The sequence below is a fragment of the Pseudochaenichthys georgianus genome, chromosome 5 (genome assembly GCF_902827115.2).
Source record: "Pseudochaenichthys georgianus chromosome 5, fPseGeo1.2, whole genome shotgun sequence".
NCBI classification, from domain to species: domain Eukaryota; kingdom Metazoa; phylum Chordata; class Actinopteri; order Perciformes; family Channichthyidae; genus Pseudochaenichthys; species Pseudochaenichthys georgianus.
The window spans coordinates 8,135,990-8,146,060 of NC_047507.1; the positions used below are offsets into that span (position 1 = coordinate 8,135,990).

General features: G+C 42.0%; 2 protein-coding genes across 2 annotated transcripts; one reads left to right on the forward strand and one right to left on the reverse strand.

The window, feature by feature from the left end:
• Nucleotides 1-915: 915 nt before the first annotated feature.
• On the reverse strand, nt 916-5,997 carry tada3l (transcriptional adaptor 3 (NGG1 homolog, yeast)-like). The gene is made up of 9 exons (XM_034083880.1): nt 5,948-5,997; nt 5,342-5,586; nt 3,835-4,082; nt 3,554-3,659; nt 3,306-3,441; nt 2,950-3,053; nt 2,726-2,832; nt 1,515-1,706; nt 916-1,421 (listed from the first exon to the last, which is right to left on the reverse strand). The coding sequence occupies exons 2-9, from the start codon at nt 5,549-5,551 to the stop codon at nt 1,229-1,231; spliced, it is 1,296 nt and encodes a 431-aa protein (XP_033939771.1). The 5' UTR covers nt 5,552-5,586; nt 5,948-5,997; the 3' UTR covers nt 916-1,228.
• A 465-nt stretch (nt 5,998-6,462) lies between these two features.
• LOC117447208 (actin-related protein 2/3 complex subunit 4-like) lies at nt 6,463-9,101 on the forward strand. The gene is made up of 6 exons (XM_034083881.1): nt 6,463-6,570; nt 7,212-7,330; nt 7,728-7,839; nt 7,947-8,042; nt 8,307-8,477; nt 8,592-9,101. Exons 1-6 carry the CDS (start codon nt 6,568-6,570, stop codon nt 8,595-8,597), a joined length of 507 nt encoding a protein of 168 aa, XP_033939772.1. The 5' UTR covers nt 6,463-6,567; the 3' UTR covers nt 8,598-9,101.
• Nucleotides 9,102-10,071: the final 970 nt, after the last annotated feature.

The window sequence follows — 10,071 nt, forward strand, 5'->3', positions numbered from 1 at the left end:
GGCCATCCAATCCGTTTAGCCGGCCCGGCTAAACGGATTGGATGGCCTACTTGCCTGTCAGCCTTCATCGGGGCACAAATTTATCTCGTGCCCTCATTGGTCATGTGCGCGTTCGTGTGTTGGAGGAGGGGCTCTGTGAGGAAGTGGCAGATTTTCTCCGGTTGTGTATTTTCAAATTCTCGCGATCTCGAGCCGGTTTCTCAAACTTACCTACCCCACCTTTAATTAATGCTTCTGATTTATAATAATAATAATACATGAGACTTGTATAGCGCTTTTCAGGAAACTCAAAGACCCTTTGACAGAGAATTAAAAAACAAAAAAAAACAAAGAAAGAAAGAAAAATACAAAAATATATAAACAAAGCATAACATGGGGGGGGGGGGGGGGGGGGGGGGGGGGGTCAGTGGTTGAACAGGTGTTTTGAGTGATGTTGAATCCTTTATTGTGTTTTTAGGGTGGCTATTATCATCTGGCCGAGGACAACAGCTGGAAATGTCCCATGTTGGCTAAAGCTGCCCCATATACTGTCGTTACAGTTCATTCATGGGAACTGTCTACGAAACCATAAACTAAATTAAACTAAAGCAATAAGCATATAAACATAGCAACCCAAGAAACATCAGTGTTTCCAATGATGTTTCCCATAACTTGAATCAGTAGCAGCAGTGTGTATTCACATCTTGCAGGGCATCACCTTTGAATGACCTTACACACACACACACACACACACACACACACACACACACACACACACACACACACACACACACACACACACACACACACACACACACACACACACACACACACACACACACACACACACACACACACACACACACACACACACACACACACACACACACACACACACACACACACACACACACACGAAACAGTTTTTAGGTGGAACTTATTTATTCAAACATTCATGTGTATTGTTTTCATAACATCACAATGGTAAAAAGAAAAAGCAACATCAACATTCAACTAACAAAGAAAAATATTCAAAAAATAAAGAGCAAGTCTTTGATGCGTACAAAATGTTAGTGATCAAATGAGCATTCTGCTGTACATAACATTACAACTAATACAGACATATCTCTACTTAATTCACACAGACCTGCAGTAAACAGTATATCACACGTCACCAGAAACACAGCTGTTCACTGTCACAGTTCACAAAGACTCATCCAGGTAAAAACCAGACGCAGAGTTTCTTCCTCTATCCATCCAGTAACTTGAGGATGCTCTCCCTCTCCTTCAGGGCCTTCCCGGCTTGGTCCTTCTCCTTCTTGGTTGGAGTGCGTTTCTTCTGTCTAGCTGCCATGATACGTCGAAATCCCTCCATCACCTCGTTGTCAGACACCCTGACTCTCTGCCTCAGCTCCTGCTTGCGCATTTCCTCTTTCGCCAACCTGTGAGGCGGCAGAAAGTACAGAAATTAATGTTGTCCGCTGAACAGACTTTACTTTAGGGTAAATATAAGTATTGTTGTCCTGCGTCCTCACCGGAGCAGCTCCTGCTTGCGGGATCTGTTGTGAGTGGTGAGGGCTTTGAGCTCCGCTTGTCTCTTCTGCAGCTCCGCCAGCACCTCGTCCTCAGAGTCTCCTCCTGGACCGGGACGCTCCTCAGAGTCCAGCAGACCCTGAGCCACCAGCTCCTCTTTGATCCGGGCCTCCAGGGTGCGGGTGTGAGGAACACTGGAGGGGGGGCGGAGAGAAGATATGAGATATGTGTGGCGTAGAGGGAAGTAAAACATTTAGGATAGTGGAAGTGGAAAGCCTGGATGGAAAACTGACAATTGAAGAATGGAAAGCAGCTTGTGCAGATATTCATTCTAAGTCTTTAGATCAGGGGTGTCAAACTCAATTTCATCGCGGGCCACATTCGCATAAAGGCTGCACTCAAAGGGCCGGTTGTAACTATAAAAATATATAATATATATATATAAAATAATGTATTATATTACATTATTGCCTCTGAATTGGATTATTATCGGATAGGATAATAACTTAGTAATTAACTACGTCTGAAAGCAGAAGTCAAATGATTGCAAGTCTCTCCAGTGTGCATGTCACAAAACGAGATGCATTGTGGGACATGTAGTTTATGGGCAACCTGCTTCTGTAAAGTGGCATGTAACCGTACAATAAGCGTATTATATTCTTTGCAAGCTCTTGCGGGGCCACAGAAAATGAAGTCGCGGGCCGGATTTGGCCCCCGGGCCTTGAGTTTGACACCCCTGCTTTAGATGCATATCTCTAACTACTATGGCATAAATGATAGAAGTGGACATGACACTGGATTAATTAAATACATATAACACAATGTATGGTAGTAGAGTAGAGAAATATTTGTTTCATTGCATTTTGCTATGGGGTAAACATTGGGAAGAGTCATAATGAAATATAGATCTAACTAGGACCTTTGTCTACCTACAAATAGTTATTATAACAATAAATAACCATTGATAGACATGCCCTTGCTTTAGAACAAAACATGTATTTCACTGTAATGTAATTATATTCCCAGACAAATCTCTACTCAATGGTTAAGACCAAAGTTGTCAATAAGACAGGATAACTTGCATAATAAAGTCCAAACTGTATTTAATATTATAAGGAAGTCTTTAATAAATTGTGTTAAGGATTTGTATTTTAACATATGATCTAGTGAATGACTAATTACCCAAGTTATTTAATGTAAGTGGATTAAATACCTATAGGCTTTTCCTTGGCTCCGAGGAGAAGTCCCAGCTCCGTCATTCGCATCCTTCCCTGAAATGTCGGGTATGGGTGAATCCTCCATGGGGGATATAATGTTCTCCTGGAAAGATAAACAGCAAAAATGCTTAAGTTCTACTGTTTTCACCGTATTTCACATTAATATTCCAGATGCCACTGTGGTTTTATCAGTGAACATGTTTGATCACAGCATACTGACCTCTACGAGAGCCTGGAGCAGACGCTGCGTGAGAGGACCGAAGGGACATCCGTCTTCTGGAGAGTCGTGTTGGGACTCAGACTTTTTCAACAGGGACTCCACATCTACAGCAGTCCAACATGAAGGTGAGCATTAAAGTGGAAACATGCAACTGACATATTTTATGCTGTAGAAAAAAATATCAAACCTAATTTCTGGCATCTAACGTAAAACACATTCCAAAAACAGCTGACTTTGAGACAAGCAAACCAGAAATGGCAAAATCCTAACTGATTTCCGGGTTTAAGGACTCATTCCTGCACCACTCTATGCCACAGACACAATGACCCGTGTGCAGTATTTCTATCCTCCCTCACCTTTAGCATCCAGCTCAGACAGTGGTCCTCCCATGAGACTCTTTTTCTTGTCGTTGGCTCGCGCTCCTTCCCTCTGCTCCTCCAGCAGATCTTCCTGAGCCCACCGCTGAGAGTAGTGTTTCCCCAGAGCTGGGATCTACAGTAAACATACACATACATTTGACTAAACACGATAAAAACATCCAGAAGGTTGGCCATTCCTTGAGAAAAAGTCGGTGACAAAAGGTAGGTGGATTTTGATGTCTTACTTTAAAATACTCAGCCTCATCCTCCGGGGGTTTCAGAAGCTCTTCCAGCAATCGTATCTCTTCATTTGTGATGTCGGCACAATATGGCTCGACTGACGCCCAAAATCTGACATTTCAAAAGAAACATTTCAAACACCTTGCCAGAACAAAACATATTCACACTACCCTAATTATAACTACAGCACACTTATGTTAGAACAGCCTAATAAGATGGATACAGTCTGAAAACACCCTGAGGACCAAAGAGTAAATAGAGATATTATAATAATGTTGTTACTGACCTGTTGGGTGCATCATTTTTGGGCGTGCGGGGAATGTCTTGTGGATCGTCAGTAAATTCATACTCTTGGGCTTTGGCCTGGAGATTTTTGGATTTGGGTCTGCCAGGACCTGGACCCGGAGTGTGACCGCCTTTTCCGTCCAACTTCTGCTTCTTTGGTTTGTGGCGAGTAGAGGCGGCAGGGTCCGGGTCTTTTCCCAGCTTCAGGAACCGCTTGTCTCCCTTCTTGTCCTGCCAGTCTGTGAGGATCTGAGAGGAAACACAGGGGGGGGAGGAGAGGGGGGAAGTGTCATGTTAGGTGTCTTTATTTGGGATGCACAAAGACTACTGATTTGGAATGAAAGTTAAATGAAGAAAGGGGGTTCCAACCTTCTCCTACCCTGAGGTGGGAAAAGTACTTTGATATGTTACTTAAGTAAAAGTACTAATACTACATTTAAAAAGTTATTTGTTACAAGTAAAAGTCCTGCATTTAGAATGCTACTTAAGTAAAACTACAAAAGTATTGACATCAAAATATACTTAAAGTACCAAAAGTAAAAGTACTACTTATGCATAAGCATAATGGCCCCTTTTAGAATCGTAAATATATTGAGTCACTGGGTTATTATTATGATTATTGATGTGTTTTTATCAGTTTGTAAACGTGGATTACATTTGAATAACTTTATATAGTGCTGCTGGATTGGATGTCAAGGTTTATTAAATACATTATTTATATTTTGAATTAGCTGACAATCTAAACCTAAACAGTACACTAGTGACTGCAAATTATAATATTTGATTCTGAAATGTTGTGTAGTAGAAGTATAAAGTAGCATAAACTGAGAATACTCAAGTAACGTACAAGTATCTCATTAGTGCACGTGTCAAACTCAAGGCCCGGGGGCCAAATCAGGCCCTTGGTGGATTTAATTTCGCCGCGCAGGATAATTTCTAATTACTATTCGATCTGGTCCGTCGGTATATTGCACGCACACCTTCACTCAATCCTGAGGGTTTCCTCAGCTCAGAGCCTGAGCCCAAACATTGATGAACTTGCACCCGAGATGAGATGCCAAGTATCTGAACTAGCATCACAGAGCAGCACACTGAGTTTGATGGATGTTTCCTTCTGCACTTTTTCTCTCACGACAACAGGGCATGTTTGGTTTTTTCTTTGAGGGAAATAGTTTTTTTGGAAGCTGCTGTTGGCCTGTGGGAAAATGTAATCATAGACTCCGGAAGCTGCAGATAGAGCCATAAGAAATGAATGCAACTGATTTTTAACGTTTAATGTTGTTTTTATAGGCAATATTTAAGTTTTGTTAGTTCCAGGTTTAATATGTGCAATAAGTTCATTTCAATACGTTTTGCAATAAACATTGAACCAGTCTGGCCCTCGACTAGTACCGATTTATTTTTATTTTGGCCCACTGGGTATTTGAGTTTGACACCCCTGCATTAGTGTATTAGTGTGTACAGTACTTGAGTAAATGTACTTAGTTACTTTGCACCCCTGCTCCCACCTGTCTCTGCTCCTCCAGGGCTCGCAGGCGGCGGCTGGCGGAGGACAGCAGGGTCTCCAGCTCCAGCTGCAGGGTGTCCAGCTCCTCGATGCCGATGCCATCGTCCTCTGACCGGCCGAGCACCGCAGTGTATCGGGGACACACCTTCACATGCTCCACAGGTTTGAAGTCGTAGTATTTCAGTGGGGGACAGTCCTTCAGCTCACTCATGATGCTGCTGTGAGAGCTGCCAGTGTCTCCAGTAACTGATACAAGAACATGTCAGTATGGGTGTATTATCATAATAAAAACACAAGAAGGTGAGACATGCACATTGTGGTACAGTTGTGCTGCTTTAGGTCTATCTATCATCCCACACACGCATGAAACACACACTCACGCACGCACACACACACGCACATAAATGCACGTACACGGAGGTCTGCATCACAGGACGCGAGCTCGCTGGGCCCAACTTACTCTTACATTTTAATAACGGTCGCTATGATTTATTATTTTTGTACAAACACATTTTACATGACTTACTTTTAATATTACAAGTCATAAAGGGAACTAACCCAACAAATATATGTATATATTTGAATGTATAAGAGCAGCGATATTTACCGTCAGTGAATGGCGTCCATGATGGGATAAACCATTGTAACTAGAGGAGGGGTGTGATGTACAGTCAAAATAAAGGTATAGTTTATTATCGATTTAAGAATAATTGTGAGATCAAACAAAGTATATTCATTGCTAAAGTACTTATATACTCACTTATATAGACATACATAATAACAAATATCAAGAATTTGGATGTGGTTGTATGTTAGCTAAATGCCAGAATGGTAGCACCGGAATAAACCATTTTATGTCACGGTGCATACAAATAATTTACGGCTAAATACATCACAGTAAAATGTTACTCGGTACTATCTAGGTTAAAACGCTGTTTTTAACGTATTTTATGTTAAAATTAGTCTAATCCTTTCTGAACCAACGGTCGCTGACAAACGTGATACCTGCTGATAGCGCATAATGGACTCATCGTAGGGTGTACTCCTTTTACATAAAACCATCTCCACCCGGGCGGAGTGATAGGCGCAATCAGCAGCATTTCTGGTGTGTGGAGAAATCACAGATGAAAAACCAGCGCACCTTATTTGAACCAGACGATGTAGTAGGATTTACGGAAGAGGAGTCCCAGGCGTGGCTGAGGAACTTCCGTCTTTTACAGCAGAAAAATGGTAAGTCTATTGCCCTAAATGTCTCTTTATATTCCTTAATTTAGCCATTTATGTCAGCTAACCGTGGTTACACTGAAGGTGAGATTAGCTAGGTGGCTTCGTGTTTCTCTTGGACGGGTTTTGGTGAAATGAGAGGACGGGCATCCTTGACACGGTTTGCCAAAACTAAAGTGATAGAGCTGAGCTGTCTTTCCTCTCGGCCCCTTTTCTCCTATTGCTGCTAGCTGTCATTGATACAGATCTGTCATTATACGGTTGACACCTTGTGTATATGTTCGGTATAGGCAGCGTGAAGTAAATAGACGTAAATCATTTAGATCCGCCGCAATATCTCATTCAGTACCGTTAATGTAAGCGAATGTATTTATGTTTTAATGACCCCCACATCAATGCAAACAGCTTCCATCAGCTTGATGTTGATTATCATCATGTTTTCTTTCTAAAATGTTGTATCTACAAAATGTAAAGATATATGCATGTGTGTTGTAACTGACTGCATGCCTGCATACAGCTCATTTCGCTTCCTGATCAAACATGACCTCACAGTCCGGTTGAGTCACCCACACTGCACTGGGAGGTTTAGCCTGATCTTAATAACAAAAGCACCACCCATCAAGATCTTGTCTTTTATTTCTCCTCAGACAGCGACTCTGCGCCCCTACCTAAACGCAGTGAGGGCCACCCTGCAGGCGGCCGTCTGCCTGGAGAACTTCTCCTCTCAGGTGGTGGAGCGCCACAACAAGCCGGAGGTGGAGGTCAGGTAGGTTTGATGGCATGTCTTTGGAGATTTCAGTCCTACTGCTTATCCCCCTGCATAGCAGTTTCTTAGCCCTTAGGCTGTTTTGCAGATCTTCTACAGCTGTCACACAAGTATGGACTTGTGCAAACTTGCATAAGAACATCTAGGAGGGGGAAGAAAAGACACAAGCATGGGCAAGGCTGTACAATTTTCCAGCGGGGACTTGCTCTGCTTTCTTTGCAGATGTCTCCCAAATGCAATGTAAAGATTAAGACATTTAAAGTCAGTTTTGTGGTTATTTAAAGCACCATGTAAAGTCCCAAGCACAATGCTGACCCTTAGTGTCTAGAAAACACAACCGTTTATAACAGACAGGCCTGGATTTATGTTTAACAGCTGGATTGTGCTGTGTTTACAGGAGCAGTAAGGAGTTGCTACTTCAGCCTGTGGTGATCAGCCGTAATGACAAGGAGAGGGTTCTCATCGAGGGATCCATCAACTCGGTCAGAGTCAGCATTGCTGTCAAGCAGGTGATTTAATAACAGCAGCGTTTATACTCTTTGTCTAACGGCTGTGCACATTTCCTGATTGTATCGGACAACCGGACATGCAGTAATAAAAACCGTCTTCCCTGTAGGCTGATGAGATTGAGAAGATCCTTTGCCACAAGTTCATGCGCTTCATGATGATGAGGGCAGAGAACTTCTTCATTCTGAGGAGGAAAGCCGTCGAGGTAAGAAAAGATAACCGAATTAAAGACAGCGGTGACAAAAGAGGGATGATTATACAGGAAGATTAAAACAAAACGAGGAACAATGTGAACGTTCCAACGTCAAAGGGCGGCCCATGCGCCGATCTCTTGGAATCAATATACCAACTTAAAATGCCTTAATATTTACAATGTGTATTTCCATGATTATAATTACACAAGTGCCATTTGAGGTGTAAAGCAGTTTCTCTCTCTGACTCACTTTCCTCCCTCGCACTGTGATTTCAGGGATATGATATTAGCTTCTTGATTACCAACTTCCACACGGAGCAGATGTACAAACACAAGCTGGTGGACTTTGTCATCCACTTCATGGAGGAGATCGACAAAGAGATCAGCGAGATGAAACTGTCCGTTAACGCCAGGGCTCGTATCGTTGCTGAGGAATTCCTCAAAAACGTAAGAATGTCTCTTGCTAATATTTTCTTTTTGGATACAACAGAAAGACAAATCATGGTAAATGGTGTACAAATGTTCAGTGATGATAACATTGAGAATGATTTGGCTCCACAGTTCTGATGACAGTGTTGGTCCCACGCAAGCCGTGAGAACGCTCCAAAGGGCCAATCAGCACAGGAGTGGAGTGAACAGCCAATCAGCGAGGAGATGAGAGGAACGTGACCAATCCGGAGATGATGACACCCTTTGCACCCGTCTCCAGTATTTCCCTGTACTCATGAATATCAATGACTGTATATAATGAAATATTTACCGGTTTCATTTTACGCCACTTAGAACAAATCCCCAAACAAAGGCGGGTCCTTAAAGTATTAATCCAGTTGATAGTCATGAGTACTGAGGCACTGAAAACGCAGTGTTGCAAATAAAAACGGCCATGTTGTTTTGTATTTTGTGTGTGACTCTGCGTGTTCACCGTCACTGTCGTTTCAAATTTGTCTCCAAAATGTCTCTGTTCAGGAAAGAGTGGCGTTTAGTCGCAGACACGGAGAAAGAGCCGTCTGTAGAGAAGCCAACAAAACACATGTATGAAAATAATGAGATAATAAAGCCAGTTGTTTATAACTTTCTGTGTAAGTGTTGCAGTCTTTCAGGGTAAGCATTTGTACTATACCTAAAAACCATAGACTGTATATATAAAGCTAAAAACAGATGTGCTCTGCTCTGAGGATGAAGTTGTTTTTAGTTTGCACTTCGACCACAGCTCAGCCACACAGCCACTGTATTATTTCAGCTGAGGAAGGGGAAGTTATTCAGCAGACTGTGCAAAAGCATTTTTAGCTGTTCAGCAGTTACGTAACCCAAATGATTTCACTTAAGGTTATAGAAGTGGCAGTTAAAGAGTAAATAATGTCACTTTTATTTCCTCAGAGGTATTTGATGATCTCGCTATATCTCCACACACCCCTGCTGCACAGGGCGTGTACTGCACTAATAACAGATCCTTATTTTATTAAACTCAACCAATGTGAGAATTCAGAGGATGAACGATTCTTTAAGGCTTACCTTTAAATTGCACGTTACAACTGAAGATACGTCACATTAAACAAGGATTGCATCATGTGTAGCTGAAAGATCATTAGCTAAAACAACATGATTAATACTTCACCAGGAGACTATGCTCCAATTGAAACACTGAGTAAGTGCATTGAACAAATCAATGACTGGATGTGTCAGAACTTTCTCCAATTAAACAAAGATAAAACTGAGGTAATGGTTTTTGGAGCCGAGTCAGAACGTATAAAAGTTAGAGCTGAGCTTCAGTGTGCAATGTTCAAAACAACAGAGCCAGAAATCTAGGTGTAGTCATGGACTCTGACCTGAGTTTCAACAGTCACATTAAAACAGTTACTAAATCAGCCTACTATCACCTAAAGAACATATCTAGGATTAAAAGACTAATGTCACAGCAGGATTTGGAAAAACTTGTCCATGCTTTTATCTTCAGTAGACTGGACTACTGCAATGGTGTCTTCACAGGTCTCACTAAAAAATCTATTAGGAAGCTGCAGCTGATTCAGAACGCCGCTGCTCG

Coding starts and splice junctions, on each gene's coding strand:
- tada3l (XM_034083880.1), bottom strand. CDS start 5,551: ATGAGTGAGCTGAAGGACTGTCCCCCACTGAAATACTACGACTTCAAA. Junction 3,660..3,834: donor AAAAATGATGCACCCAACAG/GTCAGTAACAAC, acceptor TTGAAATGTCAG/ATTTTGGGCGTCAGTCGAGC. Junction 2,833..2,949: donor TGCTCCAGGCTCTCGTAGAG/GTCAGTATGCTG, acceptor TTATCTTTCCAG/GAGAACATTATATCCCCCAT.
- LOC117447208 (XM_034083881.1), top strand. Junction 7,331..7,727: donor AAGCCGGAGGTGGAGGTCAG/GTAGGTTTGATG, acceptor CTGTGTTTACAG/GAGCAGTAAGGAGTTGCTAC. Junction 7,840..7,946: donor TCAGCATTGCTGTCAAGCAG/GTGATTTAATAA, acceptor TCTTCCCTGTAG/GCTGATGAGATTGAGAAGAT.